General features: G+C 38.6%; 1 protein-coding gene across 1 annotated transcript; it reads right to left on the bottom strand.

The window, feature by feature from the left end:
- Window positions 1-1,186: 1,186 nt before the first annotated feature.
- SPI1 (Spi-1 proto-oncogene) lies at window positions 1,187-21,241 on the bottom strand. The gene is made up of 5 exons (XM_009933051.2): window positions 20,912-21,241; window positions 14,370-14,463; window positions 6,791-6,978; window positions 2,666-2,822; window positions 1,187-1,995 (listed from the first exon to the last, which is right to left on the bottom strand). The coding sequence occupies exons 1-5, from the start codon at window positions 20,954-20,956 to the stop codon at window positions 1,679-1,681; spliced, it is 801 nt and encodes a 266-aa protein (XP_009931353.1). The 5' UTR covers window positions 20,957-21,241; the 3' UTR covers window positions 1,187-1,678.
- Between the last annotated feature and the right edge of the window lie 2,110 nt (window positions 21,242-23,351).

Here is a 23,351-nt window from a genome sequence, read left to right as displayed (position 1 = left end):
CTGGGAAGAAGAATTGGGAAGTACTAAATTGTGTTTTTTAAATTTTTTTTTTTTAAGTAGGAGCTTCTTTCTGTTTCGCTCCAAGGAGGCACTGTAGCCCAGTGATGTCACCAGACTTCATATCCACAGTGAGATGGTTAGTGCAGGTAAAACTATGTTAAGATATAATTTCAAGAACTCAGGTCTGTAAGAAGCTCATCACATTCAAATATTTCTGATTTCAGTGAGGAGCAAGCTCTGAAAAGCTTAAAGTTACCTAGTTATGTTACTTAGTTATGACTTCCAAACTGTCATATTTGGCATGTTCTACTGCATTTTAATGCTGTTAAAGAAAAACCTTTTTCTTCATTCTAGACCTGTCTCATTTCACCTGATTTGTTTTGGAAGAGTCGTGATGATATTTCCTGATTTCTGAGTGCTTGAACACGGTTGAGATATGCTAAATAATGTTAAAAGTTAAAATGTTAACTTTCTTAGTGTTCGTTGACTTCGGTTTTCTTTTCTGTGTTTATATGTACTGGGTGACTTTACCATAGCATTTCAGGCATTGAATTATCTTTTATTTTGCATTTTGAGTGTAATCCACGCAATGCAGTTGTTATTAGTTGCTATTAATTGTTTTACAGTAGGGAGTAAAATCCATAGTTAAAAGCTTGAAAAACTTTTGTACTAGAATTCTTCAAAGACATGATTAAATACAACTTATTTCCCAGAATGGTTCATGAGCTAAAATCAAGATATTGCTATGGAGGTAAGCAAGCAAGAGGAAAGAACAGGAGCAGGAAAATGAGTGAAACCACAGAAGAACATGGTTAATTGTTATGTTCTAAACCGGACAGAGCTATAAATGCAATTCCTGGTATAAGTGAATAGAAATTATTCAGCTGGCAAGGCTTCATATGCACAGGAAGACATAATGATGGAGATATATATATATATATGTATTTCAAAATTGAATTCAGTACTGTAGTCTTTTTCACAGTAAGATATCTCACCTATTATCTTTGTGACTTAGTTTGACAGCACTGATGATGTTTCTAATAAATTCAAAAGTAGTGAGAGATGGATGTGGCCCTATAACCCAGTGTGCTTTTTGTTCAGGTACCACACATGAGCTGTATCTGCATAACTGAATGCACATTAGATTTGTTTGTGAAGTAATCATTTATTATGCAAACACCAGAACCTCATTATATCAAATTTTATTAAATATGTACATGTTATTACTATTTAAAAGAATGAGTATCATTCCAAGATCTGCAAACTTCTCTCTAGCTTTGAGAGCTGCAGCAGAGCCTGTATTAATGCTAGTTTGAAAGCTGTAAGCCAATGCAGTGTCACTGTGAATGACACAGCACCACCTTTGAAGGCAAAACTTCATCAACTGTGTTCTTTAGTTATAATACAATCAAAAAAAATCTTTCCTGACAATAATATATTTGTACATTGTTTTAATTTCCCAACTCTGTCCAACTTGTAGCATGGAAGCAAAGAATTCTGTCACGTTTAGGATACTCAGATGCTGAAGAAGGGAATTCGTACCAGAAACATCTGACGGTAAAGGCCGTTTAAAGGCAGAGAAGGGGACACAGGAAGCAAAGAGAAAGATGCGTCCATCTCCTCTGCTGGTATCCAGCCAGGAGGTCTTTATATTTTTCTTGCTTAGGGTCCCAAGGCCTCAGTGAGGATAATGCTTCCTATCAGTGACCCCCCTTCCCATCACCTCTCCACTAAATTGGTAGGTCAGCTTCTTCTTGACTTTCTTGACCTCCCCTGTCTTGCCGTAGTTTCTCAAAGCCCGTGCCATCTTCTGGTAGGTCATTTTCTTGCGATTGCCTTTCTGGATGCCCCAGCGATGCGCCAATGCTTCTTTGTGTTTGGAGGAGAACTGGAAAGTACCTTTTTCCTTGTCCACCCACCAGATGCTGTCCTTCATGTCTCCGCTGCGAAGAAGGTCCAGAAGGAACTGATACAGACGTATCTTTTTCTTGCTGCCTGTGTGTGAGTCAGAGAAGAAAGGCAGTGGAGCATTAGTATTAGCATGTAGTTCCTGGTGAAACAGCAGAACATATATAATTCATATAACTGTTTCAACTAGCTTGTCAGTCACATAACATCTTCAGTTTGCATCATTTATAACAATAGACAGCATTACACTGTGAGGACTTAATGTGGATTGATGTACCGAGAAGAAAAAACACAAGTAACGAATTCCAAAGGCCAAACCCTTGCTTTGAAATTAATTTGATAATTTGACAATAACTGAAAAACATTGATAACTTGAAGCTAATTTGGGCAGGTTATACAGAACCTGGCTTTCAAGTACTGAGCAAACAAGAGTGAAATATTTTTTAAAAATCGTCAGTTCCTTGACCTTCTGTTAATGGAAATTGGAGTAGAAATGGCAAAAGCCATTTCCATTCAGGAAGCCTGAATAGGCAAGGCAGAAGGAGGAAGTGGGAGTATGTGAAGAAATGAGATCTGAGATATAGACGTAGTTATGGCCGAAAGACTTGGAGGACAGGAGAGTGCAAGGAGTCAGGGAAAGCGAAACTTTGGCAGTGGGATAAAATACTAGCACAGCAGTTCTACCATTTTATTCATTATCATCATGGTAATAGCTGCTCAGCGCATAGCTTGACGAAGTCCCTCTGTCTTCACTGACCTGTTTCTCCATGCATAATTCCAGGCCCAGGTTCCACACCATCAGTTTCCCCATCTGATACCTCCAATGGGGGGCTCTGCCTCTCTATGTCCTCCTCATCGGAACTGGGCTGCGGTGGAGAGGAGTACTGTAGGCACATCCGGGGCAAATAGGACACCTTTGGGAGAAAAGAGTAGTAGAGGGAGGAGGTAGTGATAGAGTGGGGCATCGAGATAAAAAAAAAAAAAATGTTGTGGAAAGAGTTACAGAGAAAAGGAGAGAGAAAGCAAGAGGTATGTGAGATTGTGTAGGGTAAAACTGAGTGACTTAGGTGTGACATTTATAATAAATACTATGCAATTAAGAAATACTTCCAGCTAACAGTCAACACTTACACCTGTACAAAGATGCATCTTTACAAGAAGGAAGGAGGAATAAGGTTGTGAAAGTCTGAACTTTCCTATATGTTATATCCTGTGCAAGTGATACTGCCCCTCTTCCTCCATACCTCCCCAATACTAGCATTCTTCCTAACGAGTTTCTGATCCCTGTTGCCTATCCTCAGTGTAAAACTGCTTTTGAGAACAACTTTTTTCCTAACACAGACCTTCTGGAACTACTGTTTTAAATTTGAAAGAGCTGAACAGTTCTGCCCTAGCATGGCTGCTTTGACTGGCTTTGGCCCTGTTGTCCTCTTCGCTTCTCAGGCATAGTACCTTCTGACAGTACTGTATCCCTACAGGACTGCATCCAGCTGTGGAGGCGGGGTTACACGGGGCTGTCAGGTTCCTGTCCTGAATTTCCCCCATGAGGAGGGGAATAGCCTTAGCACTAAGATGAAGGATGCATCATGTTGGCTTACATTCCTTTTTCCTAAGTGACTTTCTGAAAATTCCCCATTAATGGGGATTTCTCCTCTGAAAAGCTAGCAAGCTGGTTTTTGTGCTAAATTCTCTTGCCCTTATATAGAGTTCTTCTCAGGAGCAGTGTGGAATATACCTCAGCTCTGTAAATTCTCAGTTGTAGTCTAGTTTGTTAGGGATCATGACCAGTTGCCATGAGTTATTGCAGTTTCTTAATTATTAAGAATGAGAAACAGATCAGTCTGACGGGCAGGGAGTAAGAACCCAATTCCTACGTTAAAAAAAAAAAACAACCAACATCCCCCAAACCCAGCAGCATGTAAAATGTGGTTTTCATGAAATGGGTCAGATCTGTAGTCCTGGAAGGTGAGATCCTTTTGAATTACTTTTCCTTCCCTTCACCAAGAAAGGTCATCTTGAGCCTGATTCCCTTCCCAGGGGACCTTAGGCACTGAAGCGGGGAGTGGGTGTTCACTTCATGAGTCACACCACCCACCCCATGTCGGGCTGTGCTGAGTGGTGCTTCTCGGATTAGTTTTGCACCAGCTTAAAATGTCCCAATACGGAGTGTGCAAAGGGCTGGTTTTGGGGTGCAGCAGCTGGTGGTTAATGAGTTGGCAGATTGGCTGGAGCCGAGCTGGCAGGAAGGCCAGGATTGGGTAAGAGTGTGTGTAAGCTTCCTGTCAGATCCCCAAGAGCGAAACTTCAGCCCTCACCACAGGGTCACCTTTAGCTCTTTACAGTTAAGAAAGCTGCGGCCTCGGGGGTAGGGAGGAAGGGAGAGACTCTACCATGGGGGAAGGGGAATGAGAAGGTGGGACAATGTCTTACAGGGGAGGCGAACAGAGATTGGTACCCCTGCAGAGAAAAAGGCTGTGGAAACCTGGAGTGTGTTGTGGGGTGGTGTGGGAGTAAGGAAACCCCTCCTCTGGGGACAGAGGGAGGTGGTGGGAGAGTGCTGAGGAGGAGGGGGGCAGAATGGTGTCTCACAAGCAAAAGGGGTTGCAGAAACTGACCTGGGGAGTTGAGTAAGCTTCCCCCCTTCTGTCCCCACTTTCCCTGTCTGCTGTATTTTTGCTTACACTTACTTTGCACCTGAAACTCAGTGTAGGTCAGTATGTAGTGTCACACAGTCATATTACACAGAGCCACAGAGGACCTGCTAGTGTGTTTGAAAGAGCCAGGTTACTAATAGAGTTCTGGAGGGAGAAAGCTGAAGAAACTGCTTGCTACTTTCCATATTCTGGTGTTGTCTCAGGGTCTGTGGCATCCATTTGTGATTTTCCTCTTTTTAAAGCTCTTCACAGTTTTCCAACCTTTTCTTTCATTCGCCCTTCAGAATGACTATTCTTTTCTTAATTTATTATTTGGTGAGACCACCTGTTGGGAGGCTAACAAAACTTTTTAAAGAAATCTTGTCCAAGAACAGCCTGAGCCTCAAATCTGATTTCATGAAATAATGTGATATCAACAGAAAATAGAAGAAATGTCTTTGCATGTTCTTCCTTTATTTGCAAACTGTAAGTCTGATATTGCACGACAAGCATGGGTGCAGTTAGTTACTGGCAAATTCTGAGGAGGCTTAAAGCTTGCTTCCTGCTTCTGTTTCTCTGAAAATGCATTGAATAATAGTATGTGTTGCCTAGGACTGTGACTGAGACACACCAGAGTCTGAACCTCAGAACTTGCAGAGTACCATTTGCATGAGCTACTGTAGGTTAAAGCAAAAAGCCAAACTTCCCCAGCTGGTGAGCAACAGGAGGGTAGTGGTGAATTCAACCAACTAATGTCCTCTGCAGCTTGGTCTGGGGTGGGGCAGAGAGAGCACAGTGCTCTGTATCAGAAGTTGCAACAATATTAATTCTCTGCCTTTCGACCTGAAACGAAAGACAATGACTGAGTAGAATTAAGTGGGATAAGGAAAAGCACCCTCTCTTGTTTTTTTGTTGATGCTTCCAAAGACATCCATAATGGTGCTAATTTTTATTCTTTGCCTTTGGTTGGAGGTAACGGTTGGTCATTATGTATTAGCAGTTGCAGTGAGCAACTGAAATGACTTGAAGCTTCCCACAGAATGCTGTTCCATGAAGCATTTTTTATATTTGTAACTTTCTGTTCCTAATTCTTTGTTTGTATCTACACTGTATATTCTATTCCTGATTTTTTTTCTGAGTAGTAGGTGAGAAGTTTGGTGGCTTGCAGTCAGTCAGTTTCCTGTTGACAGTGTTAACTTATTCACTCAATTTTTTTCCTTCTTTGTTTTTGATTAGTACAGTATTTGTATACAATTTCAGTTTGCTTTGAACAAAGAAGCCCAGAACGACAACTTCATGCATGCGGTTTCTCTCACAAAACTTCAGCAATGGCACCATTACACGCAGCACTGCTGTCAGCAAACACTTGTTTCTCTGGCCTCAGTCCTGCTTCTTGTATTCAGCACACTGTATGTGGCTTGCCTGCCTTGCAAAACTCCTTAGCGTGAGATCACCCACCTTTCTTATTGCTCCCAGTAATGACTTTGGGCATATTCTTATAGGATCAAGAGTTAAAATTGATCTCCACACCCACTTTGCTTAGTATCTTTGCAGTACCATGGAACTGCTTATAATTTCAGCTTGAGTGAGAGCTCACTGGCCCTTTGCTGGCGATCTTTACTGCTCAATGGAGTATCTTTTTTTTTACAGGGAAATGACTGGCTTCATGTAAAATCTGAGCAGAGACATGACAGTGTGCTTTCACTCATGGCTTATTTACTTTCAGGTAAAACCACAAGTAGGTTGTCCTCAGCCTGTTTCACTGTGGTAAAATTACCAGTGACTTGTCTTTGTTAGCATTTCTTGTATGGGTCAGGTAAAATTGTCATGGTTGCTTGGAAATATTTAGAACTTTCCTACTACAAGGCTCAGAATACTTCTCAGTAGTCATGGATACCCTTGCTATGACAATGCATAGCTTTTCAGGTCTGGTTCCTCTGCAGAATTTCAAAATAGTTGATTTTCATTCAAAATTAAACAAAATTTGGAAATTTCAAAAACCTCCACAAAATGCAATTATCTTTTCAGGCACAGTTGGAGGACTATGACTTCTCATTATCCAGATAAAAAGAATGCTTGAACCACATTGTCCTGAGAATGAAGAGTTTTATATCAAATGCTTCTGCAGTAAGAACTTGCATAATTCATTTCAGCAATCTCTTTCACATAAGAGTATGCATTCCCTGATGCATCATTTTCCTTACCCTTAACTATCACCCTAAATTCTAAGTAAGGTCTGGTAACCATACCTGATGGTTGAGTCCAATGTGTGTGGTTGGGATTGCAGAATCCAAGACATGCATTTGTTCAATCTCCATGTGCCTGTACAGCTGCTGCAGCTGGGGAGGCTGTACACTCTGCAGTTCTGTGAAGTGATTGTCTCCAAAGGTCTCAAACTCACTGTGCATGTGGTGTGGATGATATTCCCAGTAATGATCTAAAGAAATTAAAAACAGGTTATCTGTCATTACAAAATTAAGAAACATGGCATTTACCTCTCTCTCATTGGTTCCTGCTCCTGTCAGTATCCTTTCCGCCCTCTCCACACCATCCCTCTTGACCTGTCTGTCTCTGGTGACAACCTGTATAGATCCCTGTAAAGTTTGTTTTCCTAATCTCATAAATGCCTGTGGCTGGAAAGTAATACTTATGCCAGTTTAATTAGGAAAGTACTCTTAGATGGAGAGACGGATTTCAATGATAATTTTGCACAAGATGCAAAAGACATTAATACTAGCACCTTTCTTAAGAAGAGACCGTAACAACCTTACATTTGCATTCTTTCGGCAACAAATTCTACTGATTTACATATTGTCGTATTCTCATCACACTCTTCATCAGGGCATGGAAATGAGGAGATGGAGAAAATCTACAGATCATTCTGCAGTTATTTTCAGTCTTCATTTTAATCTGCTAGCAAAATTTCAGGAGTGCTGCAGAAAAGGCAGGACACTTTCCTAGATATTTCTTGTAATCATGCATTGGTATGTCACACATGTTCAGTACCAATACTAGAGAATAAAAGGATAAACTGTTGTGGCAGTCTTGCATACACTGTTTACAGTGAGGCTAAATTCTGATGCAGACTCTTTCTCTACCTTTTTTATCTATTTAGTATGTTTGAAATGTCTGTGATAATTTAGATTTTTTCAAAAACATAAAAAGTACTCAGCCACTATACTGTTTCCTGATTTATTTACTTTTGAAATTAAATTCCATATAATTCTCAGTTTTAGATTTCCGTTTTTTTTAGTAAAAGCCTCCAAAAATTTTAGAATTTCACATTTGCTGCTCAAAATTTAAAATCTTCTAGAAGAAAAGTGAAGCATTGCAAATTCTATTTCTTTCTTACATACAGTAGCTGCATGCATAATTATGCACTTATTTGTGTGAATTCTGTTTTTTAAAATCAAAGTCAACATCATATCTTCTGCTCTGAGCCAGGAAGTAATCTTCCATAGTTTATTTTTCATGGATCATTTTATGCATGGCTGAAATGTCTTTATGACATTCAATGTAATAGTTCTAATTTATATCTTGCTATTCCGAGCTTTCTTCCCTTGTATTATTATAAATAATTTGTGTGCTACCTTTGACATGTTTTCAGCTTGCTATCTTGTACCCTTACAATCTACTCCTAATTATCAGTTAACCCAGCTGCATGTATTTAGCTCTCAGCCTTTCAATATAAATCAGTATGTTCACCCCCCTAATCATACTTGTGCACTTCTCGAAGCTCCCTCCCAGCTGTTGACATCCTTCTGATAATGCGATGGACAGTACTGAATGTGTTGTTCCAAGTGGAGTGATACTGAATTTATAGAGGAGCAATTGTCTCATTCTGACTTATAATGCTATTGTCTGTGACATTCTCTGGATATAATGGGCTATGAATATTTTTTCCTAAATACCAGTTTCATTCTTTCTCTCAGCTTCTCTCTCCTCACCCTTCCCCACTTCTGTTTCAAACGATTAGGTCTAATCTCATTTAGGATTTGAAATCCAGGATAGTGACTTCAAATGTGGCTTCCTTTAGAGGGAACCCAGTGATATGTTTATACCAATTGTAGTTGTACCTGAGAAGTTTTAAGCTCTTTTAGATGCCATTATGGCTCAGGCCTGTAGAAATTTATTTGGAGGTTCTGTCAGACCATTTACCACACAAATGTTTACTTTTTTGTCTTACCTGCTTTTCTGATTCATGGATTAACCATGTCACTGCATGTGGAAAGGACAGAAAGGTGCTTATAAAAGCACACCAGGAGCTTCTGCATTACTTTGTAATTTCTTTGCTTTGGTGCATAGTGCTTTCTGTGGGCGATGTATGGATTTTATTCCCCAAAGTTGTAATTATAATGCACAGTAGCATTTCTTCATGTTGCAGTGCTAGAGAAAAATTTTGTCTTTTCTGGTATAATACTGGTTTTTATAAGTGCAAAGTACCCAGGTACTTTTACGTTCACATCTGCTCCAACCCAGGAAATGGAAGAGTGCACATGAGTTTGAATCCACCAGTCATCTAAGGCTGTGTCCTGGTAGGAGGCTTTGGGCACTTTCAGTCTGAAATTTTTTTGTTTAGTTGGAACACTGAGTCACACTAACTCATGCTTTTTCTGGGTTAAATTACTGCAGATTTCTCTATGTAGAGCCAGCCATTGAGGTCCCATATACTATGGGCCGTCCTGTATGATAAATGTTGAGAATACATTGCAGGAGTAATCTTTACTCTTGTTCCTTAGAATGATCTGGCTCTACTCCTTGTGTAGAAAGTCCTTTGTCAGATGGCAATGTTTATTCTCAGAGACTCCTTGTCTTTGATAATCTACAACAGCAAATGAGATCAATGTGTACTTGTGAGGGTGACAAAGCCCAGGCAAAACTCTCTGAGGCTGTCAATGGCAGGTCTTCAGCTGTGGAGTCTCACTACTAGTAACTATAGTGGCTGAGAGAACACAGTAGGTTTCCAACACACATAGCTATGAGTATTTGTGCATGCTCCAAGTGGTCTACTTTTGATTGTTCTGAAAAATTTTTTTATCAACAGTCATGTTCTTATACTTCAAGATATCTATTAGTTTTTTGGAGCCTATGACAAGGTCCTGCTGCCTCCAGAACTGTTCTTATAAACTCTTTCTTGGCAAATAAATGAACCTATGGAACACTATTTATGCATATTCATGTTAATCACTATGCAATATTTAGCCTAGTCATTACTGAATTCCTTTTTTATGGAATTAGGTGCTGCTGTAAAAATACTATAATAGAATAGTACTAATAGCACAGCATTTAGGGACTTACAGTGACCACATAATACTAATATATTATAAAATAAATCTATGTCAGAAATTACTTCAACAGAGACTTATGTCCAGATATTCAAGTTGTGACAGGAGGAAAAGTCTTTATTTATTTCTGAATTATCTATAATTTCACAGTGATACTTAGGAAAAACAGTATTGTTCTAGTTACACTGAAAGAGAAATTCTGAATTCTGTCTCCACAAGCCCTTCTGCAGTTAACCATCCTGGCTAAGTTGCTGCACATGAAAATATTAAAAAAAAACAAAAAAAAACCCTGAATATCTGTGTCTGCAGTTATTAGAGTTAGCAGCAGCTATTTACTTCTATGTTTTTGTTAGGGTTGTGTCAGTAACGCGTAGCAATCCTGTTATTTTCTCAAAAATGTAAAGGTGGACAGAAGAAAAAGAAAGGAGAGAAAAATTCTAGAAATGGAAAGTGTCTATTCTTTGGGTAAAGGAAAATGTCATTAAAAGCCAAGCTATAGCTGCACAATGGAGTCATTATGAGAAATTTCATGTGAAGTGAAAGAGGATGTGAAAAAAATTCTCTGTTATAGAGACATGGAGATCATGTTTGTTTTGGTCTTGTATGTAGTGAAAGGTTAGAGGAAGGACAATCATGAATTCTGAACTCCTGCCCATGACAGAGAGGATGTTAGCCTGTTGGGCAGCAATAGTGAACCTAAAGGCATTGTGTTAATATTCACCGTGGAGGTAGATACTTGCTCTACAATTGAGAAAATGTAACTGAAATTTCTCGGTCATCTTCTGGCCAATGTAAATTGCTTTGCTCCTGTTTTAATAGATGAATAATATTAGAACCGTTAGTTAGAATATGAAATAGGCTTAAGGAATGTATTTATTATAATGTGGAGTAACAGCCTAAATCTGCATCACGTAGTGCAAAACCATGCAGAAATTCATGAGCCAGCGCTTGAACCGGAAACGTGACAGCTCTGTCAGCACAGCACTCTGCCCGGTCTAAGGAGACGACTGTTGACAGGGCTATACTTGTGAGGTCTGAGTTAGTGTCTCTGGGTGGTTCTGCTCTGTACTGTACAGATTTTCCAACTCATTTTCAACTAGGAGAGGGTTTCTTACACAGTGCCACATTGCACAGTTTAGATGTTTCCATTGTGTTTCGCTTATCTGAAAAAAACAAGCCAAGAAAAAACCCGTAGAGGAAATGAGAAAAATATTGAATGACAGTGGAAAAGGCATGTCTTCATTCCCTACAGAATCACTTTCTGTTGAGTGAAATGCTGTGCTCCTAGGCAGAGCAGCGGTCTTATATATAACAACAGTAGGATCTCATTAGCTCTCACTTTACAAACTTAATGGTTTTAATAATGTCAAATATTCAAAAATCTGAGTCAGGCCCCAGCAAATCATGAGAATGGCTTTGAACAGAGGGGATTTTTTAATGAAGTTTGGAGTTCTGTTTTGCACATAGCATTTAAGACCAACGTTCACGTGGTTGGACTTTCCTCCACCTCTATGTGGGCAAAAATCCAAACAAAATCAAAGCGGAGATTCTTAAATGATCATTTTACTCTAGGAGGTGGGATGAAAATAAAATCCCAAATCATGAAATCTAGTAAGTTCCATGAGGCTAGCAACAAAGTGAACAAGGGTCAGAATTCAGCTTAATCCAATAAGTTGTTTTTACTAAACCAATAACGTTTAGTAATAACGTAGAGATAAAGCTGCCGTGGAATTTTGTAATTACTAAGATTGCATTAGTGTTACAAAATATGCTGTATTACATTTACAGACTTACTAGCATACAAGCTTAGGGTAGGGTGATGGACTAATACATGATCACTTGAAGTAGCTTCTGTCCTGCATGACTGTGTCTCTGTGTTTATTGCAGTATTTACAAAATAGTTACAGTATACAAAATAAATGGAAACAATGCATGTTTTGATGAACATGTGGATATTTTTGTGGTGTGTTTTTGCTTGCTAAATTTAGTGTTCAGTTATTGGCAATGATCTCCTATGTATTAAATTAGTGACACACTATTGTGTGCATTTTACTGCCTACTCATGTAAACATGGAATAAGGGTTGCCTTCAGCATTATGTTCTAGAAAAGTGACAGTAATGCACGTGGCAGAGATACTGATTAAACTATTGCCATCTCCCTTTCAGAAAATTAGCTTACTAGCAGTGAGAGTTAGTCTGACACTTGAGCAAGACTTTCTATTTCTTTAGCAGTCCCTTATCAGCAAAGTCAGAAATATTATTGTCTTGCAGTATCTATTTACTTTATTTGGTAACTTTTCTTTGAGATCCACAATGTTACTGAGTAGACCTGCAAAATTACTTTTTATGTATTGCCAGTGATCTCACTGTACCCCAAGCTGAACTTCTCTCTCACAATTCTGTCCTACTTATTTCTTCTTTTTTCATATCTAATCATGTTCTCAGCTCTTTCACTTTGCTGCTATCACTTCAGCACCTTATTTAGCCATTTTCTTCATCATTTTTCAATCATTGTGCTTTTTTCCACATTGTTCTGAACACTTAGTACGTATTTCTAAAAGTAGTTTGTGACATCCCTTTCCTGCTCTTCCACATCTCTTCTCAAGACCAAATACTTTTGTCATATTAACAAAACAAAAGCCAAAGGTGGGTTTCTCAGTGTTTATAGGAAATAAGCAAAGTGTGTTAATTTGTGTTTTTCACTTCCCTTTGTATTCTTTGGTTGTTCCTTGCTCTTTCAGATTGTGAGCAATTTGGAAAACCATAGGGCGTATTAGATGTTTAAACACAAAAAACTATGTTACAGGTGCTTTCATGAATAAAAATTTGATTGTAATGTGCAGGCTGGGATTAATTGGCCTCTTCCATAACCACTTACTGTAGGAGTTAAAACATTAAACAATGTCTTTTTGGGTCTTTAGGACAAATGCAACACAAGTTTAGGAAGAGACAAATTTCTGTTCAAAGTGGATGTTTAGATACTACTTAGGCCATAACCCACATAGGCGACTTTTGAGATTTTGGTTCATTGTGATGAGTAAAAATGTGTTAATGAGCTGAGCAGCGTAGCTTAGGAACAGCCTTCCAACAGGAAAATGGGCAGTAAACCAGGTGGGATGATAAGATTATGAAAGATAAAGAGATGTTGTTCCTTGAGGTAGCATAGATTTAATGACAGAAAAGTTATGTCCCAGTGCTCTTTCCTATATGACATCTTTTATATTTATTGTTTAATGGTCACAATTGCCTTTTGAGATAATAAATGTTATCCTCATTTTATGGGTGTGTAAACAGGTACAGGTTATAATGTAAAAACCCTGAATTTCCGCGTGGAATTTGTGGGGTTTGATTAATGTGGCTTGACAGATGCCATGAGATAACTTATAAAACCTGAATTAATTCTTTGTGTCCAGGTGTTAAGAATATCATAGGTATTTCTTGAATGCAATGTAGAGAACAAATTTAGGTAGGACTTTTTCACAGTTAAATGCCGAGAACAATCCTATTCTGTAACTTGCTGCCCCTTAAGGTAGCTTCTGTTGCCAAAGATAAAACAGTGCTGTGCTGTGAAGTTGAAAGATGTCTTAAATTAAGCAGTGATGGCTCTAGTTGCTGTATCAGTGGGAGTCTTTTAGGGAAACTCCAGGATCTGAAGGGACTGCCACAAGTGATATGGTACAACGGTGCTTTTCCTTTCTGAGTCAATATTGACTCTGATATTTCCAGGGTGGTGTTGCTGGACCATTGTATTGCACAGAAGACAAAATTCACATAGCATGACTCTCCCCTCTATATTGATTTAGAGTCCAGTGCCCAGAAGACATCCAAATACAAAGAAACCAAGACTTTGAAATCACCTACATAAATTGAAGTGATGAATAATCATACAGTATTTTTATATTGAGCTAGGTTTACGTAGAAACAGCTACCAGGAAGTTTTACATAGATTTAGAGAGAGGAACTACTTGGATGTACTGAAGGAAGACTGAAAGTTAAAGCTAGGTGTGGCAGCATGCAAAAGAAATCAAAAGATAGAGAGAAATATATGGAGTTTAAAAAGGCCAAATACCAAGGAAACATAATTAAAATGAAGGCACGTATAGCGTATTTAGGACCTAAGTCAAACAGGAATTCAAGATGGGAACACAAGAAAAGAAATACAGTATTGCAAATCCATGTCCTCAAAGAGTTCTGAACTAAGCAGAGTGCTTTTGATCTGCAGAGGAATGTAAGAACACAGTGAAGATAATGAAGGATAGAGAACACGAGAGCCCACCTTCCTGGCAATACACTGAATGTCCTGGAAGCTCCTTGCATCATTCAGTGCTTTCTAAAATTCTCTTTCAGAGAAACTGTCTTGCAGTTGCTGGGTTGGAACAGTGCCATTAAGCATAATAAAATGTTGTTCCTTTCTGATTTGAAAGTGTGTGCCTATACATTATAGATCGCAGCACCATGTTTGTTCTTTTCCTGAATGTCCTAAGTTTCTTTCCTGTGGTATCCCATGAGACTTTATGCTCCAAGGAGATATTTTTTAACTTACCACCGTGACTCTCTCCATCACTGTTGAGATATTGGTAATAGTCATGGGGCTGTCGGTAGAGGTCTGAGTCATAGGGTACCATATCTTCAGAAGGCTGTAAAGAGAAAAGGAATTTTTAGAAGTGTAAGCTTACACAAATCCTTTCAAAATTATTCATGTAGTTAGTGAAGGGGAGATACTTATATTGCCTAGGGAAAGAAGGGGGAGGCTTCAAATTCTTATTGAATCAGCAGGAAGAAAACCCTTGACACCAAACACTGGTTTGCAGAAAAAACCCCAGAGTAATCCATCTCTTTAGACCCAGTCTGTGTAGCAAAACTTGTTCTGTGGTATTACACAAGTTCTTGATATCCTGCCCTCCAACATTCTGCAGATACTATTTAGAGAGCTCTTGGACATCAGGCCCAAGCCGAGATGCCATCATACCAGCACAGCAGGAAAACCTTTTCTTTGGTAGTGACAGACATTTATTATTATTATTCCTCCTCTACACAAAAGAGAAAGCAGAAACTTGTCTTGCCCAAGCACATTATTCTGAGTGTTTCTAGGAGCTCTCACTAAATAGTGGCAGTTTGTAGGAGGGTAATGACATTGGCAGAGGGCATAAAAACATTTTCTTTCTCAGTGTTTGTCCAAGATGAACTGTAACTGTTTGCTGGTTCAAAACAGCTGCACAGGGCTGTTAGGTATGCAGAGAGAAGACTTGAAAGGTCCAAATGTGGGGCAGATACCGAGTTTTGACCTATCGGATGCTTAGCTGTAGAATTAAAGTCCTCTCTATCTTCTTAAAACAAGGTGACACAGGGCAAACTTTCCCACTTGTCTTCCTCCCCATGTTTTGCTTGGTTTTGTCTTTTTCCAGAATGAAGAGATAGAGCAGGGCAATGTCCTTCACAGGGCTTTGCTAAACTTCTGTCCAATTAAGTTTGTTACAATATTTTCTTCAAACCTGAACAAATTCTTTTGGTGTCAACAGAAATGTGGAACTCAAACACCTTCTTGCTGTTTGATCTGAAAGGAAATTATTTTTAGGAGGTACTAATAGATTTTTCTTCTGTTAATGGCTTTAGCATAAGTAACTTTAAAGAAAAGGACAAGTATTTCAAACAACATGATAACTTATGTGATGGACATATTTTTTATGTTCATATGCCTATCTGTATGTCCTAAATCCATATCTCCATCCATAAATCTGTCTCATTTTTGGAACACCAACATTCTTTAAGCTTAGGCTATGGTGACAGCATGCCAGAAATGCAGGTGAGCTTCTCTTTTTCTTTCTCCTTCAGACTGCTCGAGAACATGAAACCTAAGGCAGCAGCTGCCATTAAAATCCAGATGGAGGAGATAGATAAGCAGCTGGCAAAAGGAAAAGATTTTTTTTCTGGTGAAAACTGTATCAGTTACCTTTGCTTGTTAACTCTACTCTTTAATTCTTCTAGTTAACTCCTTCAGTTCATTCTGTTGGAATTTTGGGATTTAAAGATTGTCCTTTTCTAGGAATGTGATTTCTGTGATGACGTTGAAGAAATTAGATCAAGAAAAAGAGGGAAATATTCCCAGAGGATTTAGATGTTAGAACACAGAGGAATAGAAAATACTTTTAGAAATTACTTTGGGCCTTGTTAGATCTTTAGTAGTAGCTGTGTGCTGTATTAGCATATCATATTGAAATGCACTGGTAGGATTGTCTAAAATGTTATGACTTCTAGAATACACACTAACTGGGCACCACATCCATGCAATATTCAAAGCCTCAGGAGCAAATCCATTTCCTGGCTGTCAGCTCCCAGTATAATCTGTGGTGGTGGATAATTGTTTTGGGGAAATCTTGAGAAAGTGATAACCCACAATAAAGACAATCTAAGGGAAAGACTAAGTAAAAGGAGCAAATGATCATTTAATTGTATCCACAGCAGGGATACCAGTGAAGGAAGTCCTCTTCTTTCTGGTCTCCAGAGGATATAGGTGCAGTCTCCCTTTCCAAATCAATATGATTCCAATAGAATTGCCCTTCATCTGCACAAGGATTTATTTGGAAGTATAACCTATTTTCTGGATTTCAGAGGGTGGTCAAAGGAGACACTACAGTGTGGATTCTCTCTGATGTTTCTGGTTTTCCTCTATATATTTTCTTTGTGTTCTCTCTAACCATGATTGGTTATATGCATTCGCTTGTACTCATTCCTTAGACCCGTGGTGTACTCTGATCTCTGATGAGAAAAAGTAATGAGACTGTGTTATTTATTATCTTTTTTTATTATCTTTGCAAATTAATTCACCCTGCTCCCCCATTTCCTTTCCATAAATATATGCATCCTGTTAAATCATGTCAACCTGAAGAATGTATGAAGTTTTTGCCTTCATATTCAGAATTGCTAATTTTTCATAACTCAAAGGAAAGAATTCATATTCTGTGAAAGGAGAGACCTCAACATCCAAAATGGAAAATGTACATCATACTAGTTGGGAGTAATGGAGGTTAAAAAGGTCATAAAGATGTATATAACTTGAAAGAATAATCTGTTTCCTTTCAACTAAAAGGGAAATACTAGAAACTGACTGGAATTATAAAAAAATTCTGTATCTAAATGCATCAAAAGTTGTAGCTCTGATAAATATTTAGTCAAAAGTAAACAAATTTCCATAGAAATAAGTGTCCTGGCAATCTAGGCTTAATTAGCTATGTATAAAATTTCCACTGCTACAACAAAAGATCTATCACTCAAATCTTTATGTAAGTATAGCTTGGCAAGAAGACCAATCATCAGTCCAAAAATAGATAAACAGTACAAATTTTAGGCATGGGAAAGAAGGTTTTACTTTTTCTAGTTGTGTTCTACCTTTGTTGTCACTTCTTCCCTAAGATTTTCCAAATGACCCCATTTCAGTTCAATATACTGTAACAGGCAATAGTGTCTCACAGTCTGACAGCTGAAAATGAAGTATTTCTACAATTCAGAAGGTAGTTTTACAAGTTCAGATGTGTATTCAATGACCAGAGCTAAAGGAAGGTGTGTTAAATAGACTGTTAAAAAAGTGATTCCCTTAATATTTACAGATCTGGCTGACTGCAGAGCGAGTTACAGATACTCAACATCTGAAAACCAGTCTGCTTTTACATAGATCATTGTTTTTTTACATGCTCTGTTTTGAAAGTCTGGGACTTAAAATCTCTTTATTATTATGGATTGTGGGAATTTTCTTCCTTGAGTTTGCTTTCTGCTTAGCGATCCATTTGATAAAATATGTGTGTGTATATCCTTGGTAACTCATGCAGCCTGGACCAATCCATCCCCACAAAGGACTTGAATTGGCACCACTTTCCATCTTGGTGTCTGATCTTCAAGGGTACAGTAACTAATATGGGAAGACTTATATTAAATATTTGAAAGTTTAATCAGGTGGTGGTCAAAGGAAACAGTACAGTATGGATTCTCACTATCTTCATCCTATGGGAAGGTGGGATATTTTCCTCTATTCATTAGAGAAACTATTTCCAAGAATCTGTTTTTAACCTCTTTCTGTTTTGATTTTTTTTTTAAGTTTTATTAAAACCTTTTTCTCTAGCTAGAGAGAAGAGGTTTCACCATGTGCTGCTGTTGCCTCTTGTAGCAATCTTTACCCACTTGCCCCGTCCTTCTCTGGAACCTTCCCACCCACACACCCATTTCATCATCTTACTTACTAATAGCACTTCCATGACACTGAACTGTTTTGTTTCCCTTGACAAAAAGCAAAGAATGGCTTATGTTACAATTTAATATTTAACTGATGTCAATGGTCATTTGTTCTATCAATTGTTTTCATGTAAAAGAGTGACAGAAAGCTTTTTTAGCAACCCATAGCTGTGGTCTGAAGTTGATATCTCCTTTCCTACATGCCGTGAGGTGCAGCATGCTATCTAAAACCATATTCCAACCTCAAGTAAGAGGTCAACAAACAATACTTTATCTGTCACAGATTTTGATAAATGGAGAGTTGCCTCCATCTTCCTTCTTTGCCCTGAAAATCAAGGGAAAAGCCACAAAACTACTTGGAGAAAGCTTGGTTGGCATTGGTTAAGAGAGATGCAGGGGACTCAATTGAATAGCAATCTGAAAATTCTTGTTATTCACCAAGACTTTGGCAGATGATTCCAGGTGACTGCAAATTCTCTAAATGCTGATCTTTTCTTGTTATCCTGACATAACTATTTGCTGGCATGTGATTCAAAAATATTCCACACATTTTCCAATGATGTGCTGCTGAGACAAGTTTTAAGGCCAACATTAACTGTATTTCCTTGGAAAAAAATTTACAGTATAACTGTTTTAGAAAAGATGAGTAAAAATGTTGGCATAATCACTCATTGGGCCAGCCTCACTGGACCATGCTGGCAACACAGTTATATGGAACAGGGTGCTTCTGTGGGGCATTTTCACTCTCATACAAATACACTTCCGTTCAAAGCTGTAATTTCTACAGGTGGCTACTTAGGGATTCACATGTAACTGGGGCCCTCTTTATGTAAATTGTTTGACTTAAGAATTTTTCACCCTGTAGCAAAAGTAGATTCTGTCATGCACTGGAAGACATGGGCACAGTTTGCAGAACCATACAAAATTCTTAATCTTCAGAGAAACATGCAATACTCCTAAACCATTTGAGCAGTGTTTTCCAAATGAAGGGCAAGAGTTTCCTAGCATAGTCAAGAGGAAGGCAGTTACCAACCCACCCTCAACTGAAAGAGGAGGGGTGGAGGAGGGAAGTATTGCTTCACAGAAACCCCTGTCTAGAAGCAGGCCCACCTCTCCCCTCTGAAAAAGTCCCAGGAGGCACAGACATTTATAACAATGCCATGTGAGGGTCTAACTGGCAGTGCTCAAAGTTCTTAAAACCATTTTGAAAGTACAAAGCACAAAATTATTAATTTTTGGACATTTTAAGCACAAAAGTAAAACCCAAATTGCCCTGTCAAGTGCTCCTGTAAGACATCATTGTATTTTCACTGCCTGTTATAGCATTCATCCGGACAGAGTTCAGCCAGAATACTAACTGCAATACAAATTAGAATATGGGCTAGACTGTGTTAGATTTTCACTCCATTTATTCAACGTATGCACTGGAATTCAATACTGAAAAGAAGAATCTAGAAAAGTTGGCTATGAGTGAATAAGTGGACAGAGAATTAACAATTATATATATATATATTTAGATGTAGCTGCTGGTTTCTGGGGTAGTTGAGGACAAGGTTTGGGTTTCTTTTAATATTTTTTTTCAAACCCAACAAGTAACGTTGAGAAATCTCTGTGTACTTTTTTCATTTTCTTAGTTTATTTTTAGATTTCTATCCAGATGCACTTACAGTAGATCCACTGGGCAACTCAGTGTATTTGAGAAAAGAAAAAAAGATTTTTAGGGTCTTCTCACCCTTTGGGTAGATAGGGGATTTCAGGGACAATGATGAACTGCTAGACCAAAGGGTCTCCTGAAAAGAAGACATATTTTTTCAGTCAGCATGGATACCAAACACGAAAGGAATTCGAAGGGCCATCTTTCTGGGTGAAGATAAGGAAACATGTCTTTAGCCTTCACGAGATGGGACAAGACAAAAAGAAAAACTTCATACAAGTTTTGTTAAAAAGACTCTTGGATCTGCATTGTCTCTTTCTAGTTTCTGGACACATATAGCAATTACCGTAAGTCCTCTGACACATAAAAAGCCAAGTAAAACACCTTATCTGACATCCCTTCAGCTTCTACAAACTTAATAATATTTAGTTAGGGCCTCTTTTACCCATCCTGCTTAGAGATTTCCCATTAAGGTTTGTTTATGAACAACAGGTTAGCGACATTACGTTCTTCATAAATAATAATTTCTGAACTCACCACACGATAAATTACAGCAGTGTAACAATGCTTCAGAGTTAAAGAAAGGAAAGAAATAAGCTCACAAACATACACACAAAAAAAATAGATCTTAGAGAAAACATTGAAAGACCCAATTAAAAGCTGTGGGGTTTTCCCCTCGTTCTCCAATTGCTTTTTTATAGCAAGTGAATTCAAGAGAAGCTGAAGTTAGAAACTAATATGTCATCATTACAAAGAGCACAGAGTCCTAAAATCTGCAGTACATAAAATCAGCATTCAGCAACTCTTCTCTCACAGTTTGGTAGATAGTTAAATACATAAACTACGTCAGAAACTCCAGATTATTAAGAATTACAACCTGAAGAAAGACTCAGCCTCGTATCACAAAGCTGGCACAGAAGAAAAAAAAAATCAGTGACTTGCTACACGCATACTGTACAAAAATACCATACATTTAATCTGTGAAAACAAATGGAGGTCAAAATCAGATACAAGTTTAGGGAGGAAACGTTAATTTCCCATTCATTGCAATGTTGTCACTAGCTTTTATATATTGACCTAAGCCCAACTTCCTGGCATTACAAATACAGACCAAAACAGAGATATTCTCAAATAAGAAAACCTGGTTTACTTTGCCTTTTTCTACTGAGCCCAATGATCCATATTAGGAATAAACCCCATATACTCACAGGGGGAATGAGGGGAAATCCTTCCATTTTGCAAGCTTGCAACATTCAGCCAACTTCTGAGTGAATTTCTCTTAATTCAGTTTTCAAACATCCAGAATAACTGACTTGAAAAAATCACATGAAACGAAAAAAAGAGAAAGAAAAAAAAGAAAAAAAAAAAAAAGAAAAAATGAGATCCTCGGACTCCGTGAAGTCCCTTTGCAGTAATGGATCTCAGGATAGGAGAAAGACCCTAACAAGTTTTCATAGTTTGCCCTAATAGGTTCTGAGGTGAACTTCTTCCCGAGTTGTATGTGAAGTTCCTGATTTTATCAAATGTCTGTAGAAGGGAGATAGCCCTTGGGTCTATCAGTGCGCTGTGACATCACAGCTTTTGGCCAGTTTGCATAAATCTCATTTCAGGGAGCTGCGGCGCTGTAACAGGAAGTCTGCCCGGAGCCAGATCTGCCATGGGCAGGTGCTCACTGTGTAATCAGCAACCCAGAGCCTGGGCCTGCCACCAGTAAGCAAGCATATGGGTGCAGTGCTCTGTGGAAGACGATGTGCTTCCTGCTGTGGATGAACCATAATGGTGATGCTGAACTCTAGTGAGGTATCATAGAGACACAGTCCTGACAACTTCTGTGAGGACAGTGCAGTGGCATAAACGTGCTTTAATAATGGTCTTGTGTTGGAATTAGGTGGCATTACTTAGCAGAAAGGAGAAAAAGAGTATGCAGTTTCAAATATACAGTCTTAGGTTTCTACAAAACACAGAAGTTAAGCCCATGAGATTTTCTTCATAAACTTTGCAATAGAGCAAAATGATTCAGTGAAAGTCTTCTTACTTGTTTCTTGTGATTTCTTTTCTTTTTTAGCTCCTGCAAGGAGAAAGCAAGTGGGGAAACAGAGAAAGTACTACGTGTCCCGTACAATGACTTGACTTGTCTCAGAAGAGTGCCTTTAACAGTGAGAAGTAGATTTGTAGACTTGTATCTAAACAGTCAGGTGTTCAAATTTCTTGTAGAGATTTTGCTCCAGCTCGTTTTATGTGATGTTCTCCTCTCTCTTTGTCCCACTCTTTTACTTGTATTTGCCTGCACTGAACAAATGCCCTTCGTACTGAGGTTCTCACAGGGGCAGGGGTGAGCGGGCCCTGGGCAGGATGTAGAGGGTGGGGCCTTGCTACCAGGGGAGAATGCTCTCATTCTGCAAAATGCCTTCACGCTTTGCAGTTAATTACTAATGTCTTGGAAAAGTGAAGTTTCTTTGCCTGGGTTGTTCCCCTTCAATTTATGCCCATGTGCCACAGGTTCTGCTTTTGAAAGTAGCCTGTTCACCACTCACCTGGGTCTATGTGTGAGGGGGAATTTCAGCCACTGCAGACTTCCTCCCTCATACACTGGTAAAACCAGAGGCCACTCAAGTTCCTCTCATTCCCCGCCCTAAGGAACTCAACAAGCAAACCATATTAGCGATGGGATAAGATCAAGAACATGATGGGAAATTAACTCTCGAAGCCCCACACTGAATTTCACCAGCATCAGTTGATAGATACGCATTTCATTCTTATTTTACTTGTACTATGAAATCCTGACTTTAACCTAGAAAGAAGCAAGTTGCTGAACAGTCCACTTCTGTCTCTGAGACAGTTCTCAAGTCTCCCCTTAGACACCAGCCTGGAAGTGATCAGAGCCACATGGGGGAAAAGGATAGAAGAAAAGTACAGTCTGATGATAAAATTCAGTAGAAACAGAGGAGAAGGGAGTGAACAATAGCATACGCAAATCTTGAAGTGGGTAATTGGCTAATAGATGATAAATGTAATTGTAGAAATTGTGCGTGTGTTAAAAAGGCTATTCAGAACAATGAAGAAGAAGACATAGTATCTGATTCATCGTAGACTGAAAGATTCCTTAAGCAGCTATTGGAAGGCTTAAAAATATGGTGTTTTACACAGAGACTCTTCTATTAAAGTGGAATGTAACTATATTTCATATGCTGGAGGATATTTCTGTGCTGTCTCTTAGCACAGGAAATTACCTAATAAGGATAGATATTTCGCACCAGCCTTACTGCACTCAGGGAACGCTACATTACCAACATTATTAACTGTGTTTAATATATAAGTAATCATAAGACATCAAGGTTATCAATATAACTAATGACTTTGATTCTCTGTATGATGAATTAGAACCAAATAATATGGCATAAAGCTTGAGGACAAGCAGAAAGTCCAGAAGCTGAATAAGCTTCCTAGGAAGGAGAGCATCTGCATAAACGGAAATGCTAAAAGCGAAATAAAATGCTTGTTTACACTATTACATTTGTATAGGAAGATCACCAGTAACAATCTCGCTAAAATTCAACATAGATTACTTTCTCACTGTTATATGTAACTGGTGTTTTATCCTATGTTTCTCATCACAGAATCTTCTCACTCCTAAAGGAAGGTCTACTA

The sequence above is a fragment of the Opisthocomus hoazin genome, chromosome 7 (assembly GCF_030867145.1).
Source record: "Opisthocomus hoazin isolate bOpiHoa1 chromosome 7, bOpiHoa1.hap1, whole genome shotgun sequence".
Taxonomy (NCBI): Eukaryota; Metazoa; Chordata; class Aves; order Opisthocomiformes; family Opisthocomidae; genus Opisthocomus; species Opisthocomus hoazin.
Note: the sequence above shows the minus strand (reverse complement) of the source record. Positions and strands in the feature narration are given on the sequence as shown.